Source organism: Mustela erminea, chromosome 12, assembly GCF_009829155.1.
Source record: "Mustela erminea isolate mMusErm1 chromosome 12, mMusErm1.Pri, whole genome shotgun sequence".
Classification (NCBI taxonomy): domain Eukaryota; kingdom Metazoa; phylum Chordata; class Mammalia; order Carnivora; family Mustelidae; genus Mustela; species Mustela erminea.
The window spans coordinates 43,016,815-43,037,109 of NC_045625.1; the positions used below are offsets into that span (position 1 = coordinate 43,016,815).

Sequence of the window (20,295 nt, forward strand, 5' to 3'; positions counted from 1 at the left end):
ATAATTTTTTTAAAGCTGTTCATAGCTGCATTATTGTGAAATGTAACAGTTTGGCAACAGCTAATGCCAGCATTCAAGTATTAAATAAATTGAGAAAGAATATGGTGAAATACTAGACCCAAGTGCCTTTAGAAGTGAAATGGAAACATGCCTAAAAACTAGTGTTAATGGGGAAAAACAAAGAAGCACAAAACCCTACTTCTGTGTAATTCCCTAAAATACACTTCAAAAAATGTGCCCCGGTGATGATGTTAATGAGATTTTCCCCCAGTTCTTCTTCTTCTTCTTCTTCTTCTTCTTCTTCTTCTTCTTCTTCTTCTTTTTAAAGATTTTATTTATTTATTTTACAGAGAGAGATCACAAGTAGACAGAGAGGCAGGCAGAGAGAGAGAGAGAGAGAGAGGGAAGCAGGCTCCCCGCTGAACAGAGAGCCCGATGTGGGACTCGATCCCAGGACCCCAGGATCATGACCTGAGCCGAAGGCAACGGCTTAACCCACTGAGCCACCCAGGCGCCCCCCGCCCCGTTCTTCTTATTGTTACAACATTTTAGTGTCACGAATAAACACTGGAAGACAAAACAAAAACTACACCATACCTTACTGTGTATGTGTATTGGACAAAATCTGAAAAGAGGAATCAATAAGCCAAAGTGCTACGGTAAAGCTCCACCTTCCGTCCTTTGCAGAAAGACACAGAAACCTTCGCTCAAGTTAGTCCTCCAGCAAATTGAAGCCAACCTCCACTTCTCGCTGGGCAGCGCAGTTGCGGCCAGGCACGCCCTCCAGGAACCCCTCCCGGCCTCTGCGACGAGGCCGGAAGTGACGCACAATCTGCGACGCCAGTGCTCACCGCCCATAGTCGCCGCCACAGCGGGGTTTGGGTAGCTTCAGAGACGGCGGGCTTTCGCCCGATGGTTGCAGCAGGGGGATCATGACGGGGAAGAAGTCTTCCCGGGAGAAGCGGCGCAAACGCAGCGGTCAGGACGCGGCCGCGGCGCTCCCGGCGCCGGACTTGGTGCCCGCCCTAGCAAGTAGCGGCAGTGGAAGCACCAGCGGCTGTGGGAGTACCAGCGGCTGCGGGAGCGTCACCTGCTGTGGGAACACCAGCTTCAGTGGAAGTGTCACAGGCGGTGGGAGTGGAGGCAGCTGCTGGGGCGGGAGCAGCGTGGAGCGCAGCGAGCGCCGGAAGCGGAGGAGCACTGACTCATCCTCCAGCGTCTCCGGGTCCCTGCAGCAGGTGCGTGCGCGCCCTTCTCGGGGCTCTCGGAGCAGCTGCGTTCTCCGAGGAAGACGGGCGGGGAGCGGAATTTGGTGACGACCGGTGGGCTCTTACTGTAGCTCACTTAGTGCTACGGTCCCAGGGTTCCACCCCTCCTTGAGGTTCATGTGCCTAAATACCGGTGAACCGCACACTCCCATGCCTTTAACTTAAACTTTCTGGGTTTGCTGATCATCTAGCTCATCTAGCTTTTGGCCCCTTCCACTCCAGCAGCAGTCGACCTGAAAAGTATGGGTCGGGAGCTAGTCTTGAGTGCCCTTGAGAGCCGCCGCTTATTCTTTCTTTATCTTCACCTTTTAGTAGATTATGATTAACTCCGCCTTACAGGATGAGAAAATTGAGGTTCAGAGAAATTAATGAAGTTTACCCACAGTCACAGTTTGTTAGTAACACCTACATTTTGAAACCAATATCTGATACAAAAGCCATGTTTTTTACACTCCGTCGATCTACCAAAATACCACCGTTTAAAAAAAAAGCTGTTTGCTTATATTATAACGAAAGCGTGAATACATAAAAGTTATACAACACAGAAATAAAAGAGAAAGCATGAGAGTCTCTGTTTAAGCCTCCCCTTTATTTGCTAGGCAGCATCTTCATTAGCTCTTGTTAAGTTTGTGTATTTAAGGTCTTACATATAAGCTTTATTGTGATACTACCCCCATTGAATTAGATAATTGTCTTATTTTTTAGTGACTGCAGTATATTCCATTTTATCTTTATAAATGACTATTTAGATTTTTAGTTTTCTTGCTGTTACAGAGATAATGTGAAAATGAACCATTGTACGTATATATTGGCAACAAATACTTGAGGATAGAATCTTAGAAGTGAAATTGCTGGGTCAAAGTTTATGCATTTAAAAAGATTTGGTAGGTACCACCAAATACTTTCCAAAACAGATTTTACTGGTGTATAGTCTAAACATTACAAAAGAATACCAGTTTCTGCAAATAATCACTATATCCATTTTTGAAAAATTTATAAGCTTAATGGGTGAAATTAATATTTCATTTGTTCTGATTTATATATTCCTGATTAACAGTGAGATTGAACATTTTAATATTTTTATTTGCCATTTGATTCCTCCGCATGTAAGTTGCATAAATATATTCTCTGGCCATTTTTCTTTTTGGTTATTTTGAGCTTTTTACTTACTAGAAAGTTCTGAATCTATTTAAGGTCTGTGTTCTTACCCTCTGTGTAAGGTATATTGCAAATGTTACTGTAACTTTGTCTATGGTGTACTGAAGTTTTTAATTTCTCTGTGGTCAAGATTAATAATATTATCCTTTGCCTTCTGGATTTTGTATGATTAGAAAGATCTTTCCATCCTCCCAACCTATCCTAAAACTAGTTTTTGTTTTCTTCTAGTATTTTTAAAGATTACACCTTTAAATTGGGAGCTGTGGAAGCACGGAAAACTATTTATTATTTTTTTTAGAAAACCATTTATTTTTATGTATTTTCTTGTATTTAGCGACACTATTAATTACTAGTTTAAAATTGGCTTAGAAATTTGTACAAACAGGGGATTTTGTCTCTTTTTTTCAGTGCTAATACTTCTTGTTTTTTGTACTTTTACTTTAATGAAGACTTTTAGTGTAGTTTTGAACAGAGGCAGTGGTAGGCATTTTTTTCTCATTTGTTTTTTTAATTAGGAACACTTCTAATGTTCCATCCAAAAGTACATTTGTCAAAGATCATGAAAGATTCTTTTGATCAAGTTAAGGACATTTTCTTCAATTCCTAGTTCACTGAGGGTTGTAGAGTTTTATTGGATGCTTTTATGGCATTCTGTTGAGATGATCACATAATTTTCCTCCTTTAATCTGAAAATGTAATTTTTAATAACTTAGTAAATTAACTCATGTTGAACTGTTTTGCAGTCTTGGGATAGACCCTGTTTGGTTTATTGGTTTGGTTACTGTACTCAGCTGGAATTCAGTATTCTTACTTGGTGTCTATGTTCCTAAATTAAATCAGCTTACAGTTTTTATTTTTGTAGTTATCCTGTCTGGTTTTGGTATCGAGATTATGGATTGATTTGGAAAGTTTTGCATTTTGGGGATGTGTTCCAGAATAGTTTCAATCTTTTTCCTAAAGCTTTATTAGAACTGGACTATTTGCGTTTATCGCTCAGTGAGTCTGGTAGAGTTTTTTTAATTTTTTAAAATTAATTAATAATATTTTCAGGCAGAACTAAACCCTAGTTCTAATTTGTGAAGAAGAAAAAAAGACGTCGTTGTATTAGGCATATAGATAACAACTCAAAATTCTTTTTTTTTTTTTTTTAAGATTTTATTTATTTATCTGACAGAGATCACAAGTAGGCAGAGGCAGGCAGAGAGGGGGAAAGCAGGCTCCCCACTGAGCAGAGAGCCCAGTGTGGGGCTCGATCCCAGGACCCTAAGATCATGACCTGAGCCGAAGGCAGAGGCTTAACCCACTGAGCCACCCAGCTTCCCAACATCTCAGAATTCTGAGAGTGCCATTACATCTGGTGTATATTGTGTTTCCTCTTACTATTGATGCTGTTTTTGGTAACAGCTTTGTAGAGTTGTAATTCATATACCATACAATTCACTTGTTTCAAATATATAGTTCACTGGTTTTGAGCATATTAATGGAGTTGTTCAGCAATCACTATAGTTAGTATTATTTCCATTACCTCAGAAGAAACCCAGTGTGTACCTTTCAGTTATCATCTGCAGTACTCACTCCTTTGGCAGTCACTACTTCCTCTCTGTATAGATTTATGGATTTCCCTGCTCAGGACATTTTATATGAATGGAATAATATTTCAATGTATGGCTATACCACAATTGGTTTTTCCATTTGTCACTTGATGGACATTTGGATTGTTGCCATCTTTTAGCTATTATGAATAACGCTATGAATATTTGTGTACAGGTTTTTGTGCAGGTGTGTGGTTACATTTCTCTTGGATGCATATCTAGGAATGGGATTCCTGGGTCATATAACTTTTTAAGGAACTGTCAAACTTTTTTCAAAGCAGTTGTACCGCTTTCTGTTCCTACTAGCAGTGTGTGAGATGTCTAGTTTCTCTATATCCTCACTACTTACTTTGTGAACCATTAAAATGAGATCTAACCTTTACTTTTTCAGCCTAATTGTCATAGTATTCTTTAAAATTGGTATGTTTTTAAGTCACTTTTAAAACAACTCTATTGGAAAATATAATAAAGAAACCTACTTGAACTATATAGTCAGGGAATATTTTCTTGAAGAGATGACTTTTGAATTGATATCTGAATTTGTTAATTTTAGGAGTATAGTGTTAGGGGGATGTGGGGAGGAAAGGCTGTCTTAGGCAGAGTGATACGTACAAAAGCCCTGCCTGAATGAGGTGAAGGAAGATCAGGTTATATTTGAGTAATTCAAAGAAGGTTGTTGTGTTTGTAGCACAAACAATGAACATGTTGGCTCAGATAGGCTTTATTACCCTAAGATGAGTGCAGAGTCATCAAGAAGTTATAAATAAAGAGGATGGGTATATGTATATTTTATAGAATCTATTCTAGGAACAGTATGCAAAACAGATTGGAAAGAACTCAGTTTAGATGCAAGACATCCAGTTAAGTAACTGTTGAGGTAATCTAGGCAAAAGATGATGGCACCTTGGACCAGGATTATAGCAGTAGATTTAGACAGACTGGATATATTTGGGCGATAGGAGGTCAAATTGACAGAAATGTCTTAAATGATTTGGCTACTTTGAGTATGATTAAATTACATAGCAGTTTTAACAATGTGTGTAGCTCCTAGTAAGCAGTAATATTTAATTGTGGTTTTCAGCATTTTTGCTGCCATCCTATTTCTTTTTATGAATTTCAGAAGCAAACAATGCATGCATAAAGTTTTGGGTTGAGTGACATGCTAGAGGATTACCCTAATTGTTCAGCAGTCTAAAATTATAGGCAGTCACTCAATACTGAATATATTTCTTTTTTTTTTTCATTTTAAATATTTAGTATATTTTCACTTGTGTGTCCTGAGATCATCTCTTCACTTTGTATCAGTTGACCGGATTAATTGTAGTAGGGACAGTAAGATCAAAAAATACTGAACAATTAAATATACTTTTTACTGGCTTTATTTATGCAAACAAAGAATTTGGAAATGTTTAATGTAGTAGTTACTAAATGTAAATGTATGACATCATATACACACTCCTTTATTTAATGGTTCTTTGTCTCTTTTAATTTTAGGATACCAAATACCTTTTGCCAACTTTGGAAAAAGAATTATTCTTGGCAGAGCACAGTGACCTTGAAGAAGGTGGACTGGACTTGACTGTGTCATTAAAGCCAGTTAGTTTCTATATATCAGACAAAAAAGAAATGCTTCAGCAGTGTTTCTGTATCATAGGCGAGAAAAAGTTACAGAAGATGCTTCCTGATGTGTTAAAGGTACTTCATCACATATATTATTGGATTATACACGTATATAGAAATATACAAACACCTTTTATTTTTTAAATGATTATTTATTGATTTATTTGACAGACAGAGATCACAAACAGGCAGAGAGGCAGGCAGAGAGAGGGGGGAAGCAGGCTCCCTGCTGAGCAGAGAGCCCCATGCAGGGCTCCATCCCAGAACCCTGGGATTGTGACCTGAGCTGAAGGCAGAGGCTTTAACCCACTGAGCCACCCAGGCGCCCCTACAAACATCTTTTTTATAGTAGTCATTTTACTTCATGTAAATCATAATTGGATGTTTTCAACTCAAGCTACTTCAAAAAGATTAAAAAGTGGGATCTTAGAGAAGTATAAAAGCCCTTGTTATTTAAGTTTGCCAAGAAAAAATGGAGCAGTATACTGTGTTTAGGTAAGGAACTTATTAGCCTTTTAGAAATAATTCTTTTAAATGCAGGACATTTTAATAACAAAATTAGAGATATAATGACTCTGGTGTCTTAAGAAATAATATTCTGCTATGTAACAATACACAGTATTGGTTGGTGGAAGCTTACATTTCACTAAATTCACAAATGTTTTCATTTATTTATTTATGGTATTCTAATGGAAATAGGGTGTGGAAGATCTAAGATGTATAAAGCCAGCACTTGAGTATTTAAATCTTTAGAGGAATTACCTAAAAACTAGGCTGCTGTTAAGAATATCTGGGTACCTCACTTCTCTTTAGTTCTTTCATAATAAATATGATACTTTATTCTCATCAAATGTCTATAAATTACAACATTTACATGTTATTGACAGTTTTTCAGATACTATCTCATGGAAAGATTTATGTGGCTTTTAATTTGTCTTATTTTAAGAGTTTGCTAACCAGACTTTTTTTTAGGATTGCTGTTTTCTAGTTTACTCTGGCACTATATTACATAAGTGTATATTTTTAATGTCATTTTCTTTAGAACTGTTCAATAGAAGAAATTAAAAAACTCTGCCAAGAACAGTTAGAGCTCTTATCTGAAAAAAAAATCTTGAAGATTCTCGAGGGTAAGAATACGGATTTCTAAACTCTGGTAACTTATTATTTAACATATATCTAGCATAAGTCCTAAGTTACTCTTTCTTTTCTTGATTGTTAGTTTAATTTCATTACTGGGTAGTCGTTGAGTAATTTTACTTCTCTTTGTGCTTTGAAATAAAGCTTACTTAGCAGAATAACATTTCAAGAATAGACTTTTTGATCTGTATTTCATTTTCTCAAACTAAATATAATCAAAGGTAAGAGCATAAGTTTGTATAAATAAAAATGAAATAAAAAATTTTACCCAAATGCTGTAAAAAAGCATTAATTATTGAGATGGCTTTTCTAAAAATAATTTTCTATGTTATGCTTTACATTACTATTGCTTGTAATTGCCCATTGCATACTGCTTTTGCTCTAATAAGACCTGGCTGTGGAGTTGGAAGAATTTTTGCAATTTGCCTATATTTATCTCTGCCTAAACTATAACTCTTCTTTTAGTTATGATGCTACTACCTGTAGAATTTTAGATTTTCTTTTTTTAAATTATGGGTTTTTATTCATTTGATAAGAGACAGAGAGAAAGCAAGAGCAGGGGGAGAGGTGCAGGGAGAGGGAGAAGCATACTCCCTGCTGAGCCAGAAGCCTGATGTGGGACTTGATCCCAGGACCTGGAGATCACGACCTGAGCTAAAGGTAGACGCTTAACCGTCTGAGCCACTGAGGCGCCCCAGAATTTTAGATTTTCAGACTTTTTTTTTTCTTTTGGAACTGTACAAGGATTATAGCATTAGCATTACAAGAGAAGAAGCAAAAAAATGGAGACTTTAGATTTCCAGAGATATCTTTTTTAAATGCAAAATATTTTAATGTGCACGCTTGGCTGGTTCACTTGGTAGAGCATGACTCTTGATCTCAGGGCTGTGAATTTGAGCCCCACATGGGTGTAGAAATTACTTAAAATCTTTAAAAAAAAATAAAATGATTTAATGGAATTTATAACTTTGCTAAGAATTGTACACATTTGGTTGTAGTCTATAAGTAAATATATACACACATGGTTTTTTTTGTGTGTGTGTATATATTTATGACATAGATAACGGGAAGGCAGTGAAAAATACCTAATAAGGCATTGAAAGAACCAATATTTTTTTTTAAGATTTTATGTATTTCACAGAGAGACAGAGCAAATGAGGGAGCACAAGCAGGGGGAGTGGGAGAGGGAGAAGCATGCTCCCCACTGAGTAGGGAGCCCGATGTGGGACTCCATCCCAGGACCCTGCAGCCATGACTTGAGCTGAAGGCAGACACTTAAGGACTGAGCCACCCAGGCACCTTGAAAGAACTCATTTTAAATATAAGCAATTAAAAATGTCATCTTTCAACAACTATTAAGTTCTTGAATCTGCGTCACTTTTATAGATGGCAATTTGTGTAGTTATTAAATTGTTCTGACATTTTATAAGCCTGCTTTCAATAGTTTATTTTATTTATAAGGTGACAATGGTATGGACTCTGATATGGAAGAGGAAGCAGATGATGGCGCTAAGATGGGATCTGATTTAGTCAGTCAGTAAGTTAAAAACTTTCATTTCCATTTCAGAATTTCTTTGTTGTTCCTTCCATAATTTCTTACCCCAACAATGTGATTGTTTTTTTGTGTTGTATTTATAGAAAATGATTTAACAGAATTGATTTGTTTACATGTAATGATTGGTCCTTTTGGAATATATGAGAATACAGTTAATTGCTTTCAGGATTAGGGTGATTTTCTTAAACTACTACTCGTACATGTATGACAACAGTGATGCAGCCTGAAGCAGAATCACATCGCCCATTTGGAATATGAATTTAGTCCTAGTGATACTCACTATTTACTAAGTACTTACGCTACCAGGTATTATTTTAGTGGTTTAGAACACTTGAAATTCTTCTAGTATCTATTAATGTCAGATTGATAATTGTCTAATTTCACAAATGAGATAGGTGGTTCATTTTATATAGGTACATAAAATTTGACTATTGTGATGATAAAAAAATGCCCAGCGTTTTTGGATGCTAATATAAACCTTTTTATTTTGGAAAGTTTTAAATTTACATAAAAATTAAAAGAATCATAGAATGAAATAAGCAACTTTAAGCTTTTGCTATTTTTGCTTTCTGTCTTTGTATTTATCATTTTTCTCGCAGAGCTGTTTGCATTAGCTTTCTATGGTTGCCATAGCAAAATACCGTAGACTGGTTGACTTATTTAAAGAACAGAAATTGATTTTCTCATGGTTCTGGAGGCTGGAAGTTCAAGATCAAGGTACTGGCAAGTTTGGTTTTCTCTGAGGCCTCTCTTCTTGACTTGCAGATGGCTACCTTGTTGCTGCTTCTTTTTTTTAAGTTTTATTTTTTTGAGGGGGCGGGGGCCCAGGGGGTGAGGGCAGAGCTAGAGGATTCTCAGGCAGACTCCCCACTGAGCAGAGAGCCTGACGTGAAGGATATGGGGCTCAATCCACGGACCTGAGATCGTGACCTGAGATCATGACTGAACTGAAACCAAGAGTTGGATGCTTAACCGACTGAGCCACCCAGGTGCCCCTTGTTGCTGCGTACTTGGCTGCCCGTATGTGGGTGTGCCCCTGATGTCTCTCCCTGTATTCTTTTTTTTTTTTTAAAGATTTTATTTATTTATTTGACAGACAGAGATCACAAGTAGGCAGAGAGCAGGCAGAGAGAGAGAGAGAGAGAGGGAAGCAGGCTTCCTGCGGAGCAGAGAGCCCGATGCAGGGCTCGATCCCAGGACCCTGAGATCATGACCCGAGCCGAAGGCAGCAGCCCAAACCACTGAGCCACCCAGGCGCCCCTCTCTCCCTGTATTCTAATCTCTTTTTATAAGGATACCAGTCAGATGCCAAAGTCTACCATAATGGCCTCATTTTAACTTAATTACTTCTTTAAAGGTCCTGTCTCCAAAATAGTGGTATTCTGAGATACTGTGGTTGGGCTTCAGCCTATGAATTTTTAAGGGAGGAGACATAATTTAGCCCATAAATCATTTAAAAATGCAGAGGTCATAATATTTAATGCCTAAACAGTTCAGTATGCATTTCCTAAAAATGACAGTCTACTGCATAGTGGTAGTACAACATCACTTTTAAGAAAATAAACAGTAGTTCAGTAATGTCACCTAATATGTTGCCCATACAAAATTTTCCCAATTACTAAAAAAAAAAATTTTTTAGAGTGTGTTTATTTTAATTAACAAACTGATTCTGATCCAGGATTCAATTAGAGTTTCAGTTGATTGTTTGCATCACAAAGCTGTGTTTAAAGGGAAGGTTTTGCTATAAGAAATAATAAACTTATTGACTAACCCAGAAACTTAGTGCACATTTTAAAGGAATTTAAAAAATAAAAAGGAAACCAGAAGAAAGTTAGAAAAATGAAACAATGACTGTAAACATTAAAACTAAAGAAAGAGAAATGAATAAGTCCATTAACTTGGTCTGTGTAAAGTCCAGATCATAGAGAAAGTCCTTTTGGGTCTGATTAAGGAGGTAAGTGGAGAACAATTAGAATTGAGATTAGGAAGAAAGGAGGTATTATTATCACAAAATCATAGACTGGTATGAATCCACATGCAGCATTGTATAAACAAACTTGAAACTAACAAATGGATTTTGTTGTTGTTGTTGTTTTTTCAAAATACAAATAAACCAAATTGACTTTCTGTAAAAGTAGAAAACTTGGAGATTAACATAGAAGAAATTGGAAAGGTGAATAGAGATCTGCTATTGAAAGAAAGACCAAGACAGGGTGGATTCACAGCTGAATTGTTACTTAATGTGAGTCAATGCATATAATGTGTTTACAGCTAATAAAATATTCATTAATACCAGCTGTTGTTACTTTCAAACACATTACACCTTTGTTGTTTAAATTATTCTGGGCTATAGGAAAAGGTAAAAAGGTCTTCAATTTACTTTATGACTACTACATAGCTTTAATACCCCAAATCTCATAAACAGTGACAAAAAAACATATGGGAGATTATAGACATTCTCACTTGTGAATGTAGATGTGAAAATTATAAGTACATATTAGCATGTAGAATCCAGCAGTGTATCATGTGAGTAGTTACACCACTGACCAAGTAGAATTTATTCCAGGAATTTACAGGAAATTTAGTTAGAGAGTCTATTAGCGTAATTCGTATCGGCAAATTAAAGAAGAAAAATTATATTCTCAGATAAGTAGATACTAAAAAGGCATTTGTTAATATTCAGCAGTCATTTCTAATATAAGCTGTAGGTAAAAAAGGTACCGGAGGGGCACCTTAAATCTCAGTCCTTAAGTGGCTTCCTTCCCCTCAGGTCATGGTATGCACCTCCCTCCCCCTGCCCCCACATCCTGGGGTTGAGCCCCTCTTGGGCTCCCTTCTCAGTGGGAAACCTGCTTCTCCCTCTCACATTCTCCCTGCTTGTGTTCCCTCTCTCTGTGTGTCTCTCTCTGTCAAATAAATAAATAAAATCTTAAGAGAAAAAGGTACTGGAGAAAACTACTCAGATAAGGTGAGGACATTTGACCAAGTGAATTAAAATGAGGGACTAGAAGGAAGCCTGTTATGGTATTTATTTTAAACATTTTCATAGAGGTGCTAACAAATATAGTTAGACCAAAAGAAAGATGGGTGACGGAGAGGAATTAACTTTGATATGATAAACTTTGGAAAAGAAGAAGTAAACATGTTTCTCTTTCCATTTTATAAGATTATAGACCTAGAGTAGTTGAGATATTCTAGGTTGGTTCTTTTTTTTTAAGATTTTATTTATTTTATTTGACAGAGATCACAAAGTAGGCAGAGAGGCAGGCAGAGAAAGAGGGGGAAGCCGGCACCCCACTGAGCAGAGAGCCTGATTTGGGGCTCAATCCCAGGATCCTGGGATCACAACCTGAGCTGAAGGCAGAGGCTTTAACCCACTGAGCCACCCGGGCGACCCTCTAGGTTTTTTTTTTTTTTTTTTTTTTTTAAAGACTAGAATTTGATAAGATGGAGCAGTATATAAGCATAAGAAAACCAACAACTTTTCTCTCTTAGAGCAGAAAGATCTATAAAAGGAATGTATTAGGGTTTTCCAGAGAGACAGAAGCAGTAGGATATTGTAGATATATAAGAGATTTGTTATAGGAATTGGGTCATGTGCTTATGGATGACAAGAAGTCCCACTGTAAGGACCTATTTTATATTTTTATTTTAGCCAGAGGCTTCCATTGAGGTTAAACAATAACTTTGTTGTTTAATCCTTAAACTGTCCCTGCTCCCCTTCCCCTAGGGGACTTAAAAATAAGCCCGGGAAACCAGTCCCAGGTAACAAAGTCCAAATACAAGGGCCGGTCAGGCCAGGTGGACGTATTCAATCAGTGGGGGACGTGTACTGTCTCCTAGCTACCAAGGAGTATGGGCCCCGCCCTTTGGGTGCCTTTTGGGCGCCAATTCTGAACAAGATGATAGGCTGGTTCAAATGTCTACTAGGGTAAATTGTAATTCAGTTGGTCACCTAGCATCACTGTGGAGTTTCCTGTGTGTATTACAATCTCATTGGCCAGCTGTGTGTGGCCAGGCCCAACCACTTGGCCTTTGCTCTATAAAAGTTAGTCTGGAAAGCAGGGAGGAGTCGTCCTCTCTGTAGGGGCACCCCGACTGGTCCGTTTGACGGTCGGTCTGGTTCTTGATGCCTGGCGCGAAATAAAACTTTGCTTGACCTTCCCTTTGTATCAGTCTCACTCCTTTGATCACGGACCCATTATTGGGGTACCCAATTTTGGGGGGACCCAACTCCCATGATCTGTTGATCTTTTGTCTGTAAGCTGGAGAGCCAGGAAAGCCAGTGGCAAAACACTGTCTACTCTGAAGGCCAGCAAATGTGGTGTAAGTCCTAGTCTAACTCCAAAAGGTCAGAAACCGGGAGTGCCCCTGTTCCAGGGTAGATGGATTTCTGAACTCAAGTGGACAGTTAATTTGCCCTTTTGCCTTCTTTCTTTTTTAGATTTTTTTTTTTTTTTTTTTTTTTTTAAACTTGAGAGTGAGAGTAAGCGCAGGGAGTAACCAAAACAGGAGGGACAAACAGGCTCTGCACTGAGCACAGAGCCCGAAGTGGAGCTAGATCCTGTATGAGTGGGTTAGTATCAGGACCCTGAGATCAGGACCTAGCTAAAAACCAAGAATTGGCCCCTTAATGGAATGAGGCACCCAGGTACCCTGCCCTTCTGCCTTTTTTATTCCAGCCCTCAAGGGATTAGCTGTAGCCTACATGGGGGTAGGGCTACATGCTTCACCTGGTTCAATTCAAATGCTAATATCTTGAGGAAACATCCTCTCAGACATAGAGAAGTAATGCTTTATCAGCATTCTTCAACCCAGTGACTGGGAACTAAAAAAAAAAATTCTGTTAATACTAGTTATAAAAATATGATAGGCTTTCAAATACCTTTAACAGGAAACTTACGAAGAAAACCATAACATTTTACTAAAAAACAGAAAAATAATCTAAAAAAATAGAAAGCGTACTTTAATTGTGTAATCTATTGTGGTAGTTGGTGAAGTTCTTAAATAAGACTAAAAACCCAGAAACCATTAAAAAAAAAAAGATGTGGGGCTCGATCCCAGGACCCCAGGATCATGACCTGAGCTGAAGGCAGCCACCCAACCAACTGAGCCACCCAGGAGCCCCACTTCTGGCTCTCTGCTCAGTGGAGAGCCTGTTTCTCCCTCTCCCTCTGCCTGGTTCTCTGCCTACTTGTGTTCTGTTTGTCAAATAAATAAATAAATTCTTTAAAAAAAAAAAAAAAAGATGTATTTGTGTGAAAATTTTTTTTAAATTTTGGGTATTATTTCTCTTAAATAGTCAGTAACCAAACGAACGATCTGTAAGAAATACTTGCAAGCAAGGTATAATAAGCCTAATATTAGTGAAGGTTGAATTCAAGGCAAAAAGATTTATACAAGATCGTAAAAGGCAATTTATAATACTGTGACATCCACAAAGGTGATCTAACAGGAATATATGTCTTACAGGTGCCATATATTTGTGTTATTTCCTCTGTATCACTTTTATAAGGCAAAAACTATGGGAATCATGATGTGAAATAAGAAGTATGTGAGTAGTAGGAACTTAACTTTTTTTTAAGGTTTTATTTATTCATTTAACAGAGAGGGAGAGGACAAGCAGGGAGAGCAGCAGGCAGAGTGGGAGGGAGAAGCAAGCTCTCTGCTGAGCCGGGAGCCAGATGTGGGACTCCTCTCAGGACCCTAGGGTCACGACCTGAGCCGAAGGCAGCTGCTTAACAAACTGAGCCACCCAGGCGTCCCGTAGGAACTTAATTTTATCTCTCTCATCTATCTCATGATAAATTATCTAGATGAAAGGTAAGTAAAGATATTGAAGACCTAAATGAATTGATTGGTATAGACCATATTCTGTATTCTGAAAACAGAACTTATCTCCTGTGGAATATCCACAAAAATAGTAAGTTTGGTCATAAAATGTTTAATAAAGTTCTTAAAGAACTGTTGTCCTGATTTTAGAGCAGTAAAGTAAAATGAACAAAAAGCCTATGGAACCTCACTGTCTATGTATTCTAAAACTCAACAGCTTTGAGGTTAAAGAGGAATTATAAACTGTCTAAAAACTAACATTAAAAAATGAACCAGCTCTATGGGATACAGCTAACGTAATACTCAGGAAAATTTTAGCCTTAAGTATATATTACTATTCTGTAAATAATTAAAATAAGTGAACTGAGTATTCAATTCAAGAAGTTAGAAAAAAAGAACAATAAAATAAACCTAAAAACAAATGCACACAAGAGGCGCCTGGGTGGCTCATTTGGTTAAGCCACTGTCTTTGACTCAGGTCATGATCCCTGGATCCTGGGATGATCAGCGGGGAGTCTGCTTCTCTCTCTGCCTCTTCCTGCCACTCTGCCTGCTTGTGCTCTCTCTCTGATAGATAAATAAATAATTTTTAAAAAATGCATACAAATAATGGCATACTTAAATATGAAAATCTTTACATGGTTTCTTTCTAAAATAGGACCAAGCAAAAATACCTTCTCTCATCACTCCTATTTAGCAAGGTAGTGGAAATATCAACAGGTTTAACAAAGCATGAAAAAGAAATAAAAGTCACACAGATTAGAAGGAAAAAGTAAAACTCCCTATTTGCAGAAGACTTTGTGTGTTAAGGGGCTGCCATAACAAAATACCACAGACTAGATTATATACAACAGAAATTTAACTACCAAAAATAACAAGAAAGCAGAAGCATTAGTTATAAGAAGTTTTTGAGTTTGCTACTTTTAATGAGTTTTAACATAAATTTGTAGGAATGAGATTAGGAACTATAAAGATAAAACATTCACAGTTTCTAAATACCTTCATTTTCAAAAGGTTGACAGATGGAGGGTCCCTGGGTGGCTTAGTGGGTTAAGCCTCTGCCTTTGGCTCAGGTCATGATCCTAGGGTCCTGGGATCAAGTCCCGCAGCGGCCTCTCTGCTCAGCAGGGAGCCTGCTTCCCTTCCTCTCTCTTTCTGCCTCTCTGCCTACTTGTGGTCTCTCTCTGTCAAATAAATAAATAAAATTCTTTTTTTTTTTTTTTTTAAATGGTGACAGATGGGATTGTCACTTTGGTTCACCTTAGGTAAGCAAATGAACAAATTTATATTGTGTTACACTAAAAACCTCAGCATCTATGATTTTGCAGTGTTTTAAAACTGTTAGGTATTGTGACAAGATTTACCAGTGTTACAGATGACAACAATTGCTTAACAAGGACAAGAATTTTAAATAAATAAGCCAGTATAGAGGCCGGGAATTAGAGCACTGTCTCCATTTGGAAATGTGCTGGAAATGAAGTATTATAGCTAAAATAGCACACAAAATGAGACTAGGTATTAGCTCAGCCTATAATGTAAGATGATTATGCTCTAAAGAATATGTTTGTAATAATATTTAAATCTTGAATAGTGCAATAAAATAATCCAAATTGGGGCTTTATTATAAAGAATAAAAATACAAATACTTCAGGGAGATCTTAGCAGTATTTTAGAATTCCTGTAATAAATATCTTCATGAATTTTAAATTAATGTGCTTTTAGTGAGTGATATTGAGGGAGAATTTGGTGGAAATGAAACTGTGTTTCCCTATAGATAATAAGCATTGTTGAGATAATATTACAGTTCTAGAAGGTAAATTTAAAAATCCACATTCTCAAAATAAGGTATACTGCAAAGTAGTTTGTATATGAGTGTTATGGAAATACTGTTCATGGTCATTGCTGCTTTCTTAGCAGATAATAGGCAAGTTCTAAAGTAGCTCTTACTGGATTCCAGTTTTAGATAACTTTTTTTTTTAATGAGAGATTCCTAAATATACTTGAGAGATTTTAGGTAACAGATATAAATGGAATCATTTTATATTCACTAGAATATTTAATTAGTGAATCAAATTTAGAGGAGATTATTTTTGCAAAGTGAATAATTCCTTGGCAGGAATTTTTTTTAATTTCCATTTAAGCATCTGTTTTATGAATTTCAAATATGAATATTTTTGTTCACGATAGAATACCTAGGTATTAAATACAAGTAGTTGAAAAGAGAAGTTGGTGTCATCTACTACTAGTTACTACTTACAATGTACTGGTTACTATTTACAGTGTACTAGGTTTTAATACATTGTAATAATTATATTTTTTAAATAGTCTACAAGTTCTTCCACCCTTCAGAATAGGAGTAGCTTCCTGTTTACTGCTGTTTATAGTCATGTTAGGGGTTAGGCGCTTTAGTAAAGATAGAATGAAAGAAGAGCATATTGCTTAGTTGTAGGTGGGTAAATGACTACTTTGCATTCAGATGTTTATTCTTGAAAATACTGAACTATTTCTCTGGCTTTATCAGTTGTCTTACCAAGAATAACAGCTAGAACTGTACTGTATGACCATTCTTCTGTTGCTGAACCTTGGCAGTGATACATGATAGAATTTTTTTTTTTTAAAGATTTTATTTATTTATTTGACAGAGAGAGACCAAGCAGGCAGAGAGGCAGGCAGAGAGAGAGAGAAGAGGAAGCAGGCTCCCTGCCTAGCAGAGAGCCCGATGGGGGACTCGATCCCAGGACCCTGAGATCATGACCTGAGCCAAAGGTGGAGGCTTAACCCACTGAGCCACCCAGGTGCCCTATACATGATAGAATTTTGATGCTGTATGTTAGTTTAATAAAAAGTCGGAGATCAGCAGCTGTGTGTTAGTTTCCCTAATTTTTAAATTGTATCTATTGTCATTTTTCTGTTGGTCAATTTACTGCCTCATCCTGTTGCTTGAAGACTGGTTTCAATGTTAGCAGGTATTTTTCCTTTTTTCTGCTATTATCACTATTTTTAAAAAGTTAAGTTTTTCTTAATCACTTAACTGATTCTTATTATATTAATTGCCCTTTCTAGTTCATTTGAAAAATAAATTCACGGGACTCCTGAGTGGGTCAGGCAGCTGAGTGTTGGGCTCTTAATTTGGCTCAGGTCATAATTTCGGGGTCTTGGGATTGACCCCCCACTTCAGGTCCATACCCAACGCTGAGTCTGTTTATTCCTCTCCCTCCCCCACTTGCACTGTCTCTCTCCACACTTGATCTTAGCCAAAAGGCCGAGAAGCGATGCACTGTCTCTCTCTCTGTCAAATAAATTAATAAATAAAAATAAATGAAATCTTTAAAAAAGAGAAATTCACTGATGTTTACAGTGTGCTAAACTGATATTAATGAGTGTTCTCTAATACACATGTGAACTTGTCCCACCATTTGAAGTGTTTGCTTACCAAGAGTTTTTGTAGTTACATACTAGTTACATACTAGTTAAATATATAAACTGATGAAATATAAACATGAAAAGAGTAGTTGATTAAGTTAATTGTTTTGAAAAACTCAGTGATATTATTAAGTTGTCATTTAGCTGTGGGGTAACAGTAAAAGTTTGGGGAACATTGTATAAAGGGTATTTTTTTTTTGGCACTGAGATGTTTGCATTTTATTTTATTTTATTTATTTATTTTTTAAAGATTTTATTTATTTATTTGACAGAGAGAGATCACAAGTAGGCAGAGAGGCAGGCAGAGAGAGAGAGAGAGGAGGAAGCAGGCTCCCTGCTGAGCAGAGGAGCCACTGAGCCACCCAGGCGCCCCGATGTTTGCATTTTAAAGGAGCCAAAAGTAGAAATGATTTATGTGAGTAGGATGAAATTGAACTTTTCCATGGATACATAATAATGGTAAGGCTGTGGCATCGGGGCCAAAGATTGGTGAAGGAAGGTCACATTTCTGTTTTATGTTAACCTAAAATGCTTAAATTACATAACTTTTAAAGGTGTTTTCTTATGTGAATAAGAACTTTAATAAGAACTCGGGATGCCTGGGTGGCTCAGTTGGTTAAGCAGCTGCCTTCGGCTCAGGTCATGATCCCAGCGTCCTGGGATCGAGTCCCACATCGGGCTCCTTGCTCCGCAGGGAGCCTGCTTCTCCCTCTGACTCTGCCTTCCACTCTGTCTGCCTGTGCTCGATCTCGCTCGCTCTCTCTCTGACAAATAAATAAATAAAATCTTTAAAAAAAAAAAAAAAAAAAAGAACTTAATGTCAGGTAAAGACATTACTTGTCTGTGTTAGGTAAAAGGGATTTCACTGTATTATGTCAGGTAAAAAGGAATTTCACTTTTACTTTTATTATGAAAAATAACAAAGGTATAGAAAATTAGAATAGTGTAACGACACTATTGGCTGGATCTTAACAATTATAGCAGTTTTCATTTTTGCTTCATCTTTTTTCTTAGAGTATTATAAATGTAATTATAGATATCTAATTCTGAATATTTGAATTTCCAGAAAATAAGGACATTTTCCCACATAACCATGTATCTAGTGTCTGTTATTTAAGAGTTTATTTATTTGAACAGTAAGTGCATGCACATAGTACAAAAATTTTTAATGTATTTTTTTTGAGATTTTATTTACTTATTTGACAGACAGAGATCACAAGTAGGCAGAGAAGCAGGCAGAGAGAGAGGAGAAAACAGGCTCCCCGCTGAGCAAAGAGCCTGACGCGGGGCTTGATCCCAGGACTCTGGGATCACGACTGGAGCTGAAGACAGAGGCTTTAACCCACTGAGCCACCCAGGCACCCCAAAATTTTAACGTATTTAATGAAAATAAATCTTTCTCTTATTCCTCATTCTTCCTTCCTGTAGGCAACCACAGTAAACCAATTTCTTGTGTATCCTCCCAGAGATAATCCATGGATAATCCATGAGTTTACAAATACATGTGTATGTATATATTTTTCTTTTCACACATTAAAGCAGCATACTGTGCAAACTATTCCATACGCTTTCCACGTAATTTTTTCCGTATAATAGTATGTCTTTTCTTGGGTTTTATTCTTCCTTGTACATATAAGGCTTCCTATATATACCTGTATACTATTCCATTATTGGATGTAGTCAAGTATTAAGTCTGTTTATGGACATTTAAATTGTTTCCTCTTGGGCACCTGGGTGGCTCAGTGGGTTAAGCTGCTGCCTTTGGCTCGGGTCATGATCTCAGGGTTCTGGGATTGAGTCCTGCATCGGGCTCTCTGCTCAGCAGGGAGCCTGCTTTCCTCTCTGCCTGCCTCTCTGTCTACTTGTGATCTCTCTCTTTCTCTCTGTCAAATAAATAAATAAATAATCTTTAAAAACACACAAACAAATAAATAAATTTTGTGCTCTTTTGTTACTACAAATGATATAAATATTTCTGTATATAATCTTGTTCCTCTGTGATTATGTGTAGCATAATATCTGCAAGTTAATTGTTTAGTCAGATATTTGCGCATTTGAAATTTTAGATTTTGCCATAATTGACTTACAGAGTTTAAACTGATTTATACCTCTAAATGTGGAGTACATGTGTTCATACACTTCACTCAGTATAGTGTTATCTAACGTTTTGATCTTTGTTCATCCAGTAGATAATATGTTATGGGAATTTTAATTTGTATTCTCTTATTATGAGTGAAATTAATCACCTTTTTATATATTATAGAGCTAGTGGAGTTTTCTCTGAGCTCTGGCATTTATTTACCCTTCATGTGTATGTAGTTGGAGGACTTTGGTCTTTTTTCTTTTGGGTTTACTTATTGATTTATTTATTTAAAAGATTTTTTTAGATTTATTTGACAGAGAGCACACAAGCAGGCAGAGCGGCAGGCAGAGGGAGAGGGAGAAGCAGGCTCCCAACCGAGCAGGGAACTTAATGTGGGGTTTGATCCCAGGACTCTGGGATCATGACCTGAGCCAAAGTCAGATGCTTAACTGAGGCCACCCAGGCATCCCAGCTTTGGTCTTTTTAATCCATTGTTGGTGATATGGGTTGCAGTTATTTTTTGCTTTGCTCTTCTTTTTATACTTTAAGGCTTTTACCTTATATTGTATGCATAAATATTTCATGTTAATGTAGTCTAATTTGATAATTTTTTATGGTTTTGGGGTT

The 20,295-nt window shown here is 37.0% G+C and overlaps 1 protein-coding gene across 1 annotated transcript in view; it reads left to right on the plus strand.

Annotated features, from left to right (window-relative positions):
• The first annotated feature begins 835 nt into the window (after window positions 1–835).
• Window positions 836–20,295, plus strand: part of CAAP1 (caspase activity and apoptosis inhibitor 1) — a 47,214-nt gene continuing 27,754 nt past the window's right edge. The window contains exons 1-4 of the mRNA XM_032306284.1: window positions 836–1,238; window positions 5,513–5,713; window positions 6,681–6,765; window positions 8,237–8,312. Of these exons, the coding sequence (XP_032162175.1) occupies window positions 933–1,238; window positions 5,513–5,713; window positions 6,681–6,765; window positions 8,237–8,312 (668 nt within the window). The 5' untranslated portion in view covers window positions 836–932. The remainder of the gene's footprint in view (window positions 1,239–5,512; window positions 5,714–6,680; window positions 6,766–8,236; window positions 8,313–20,295) is intronic.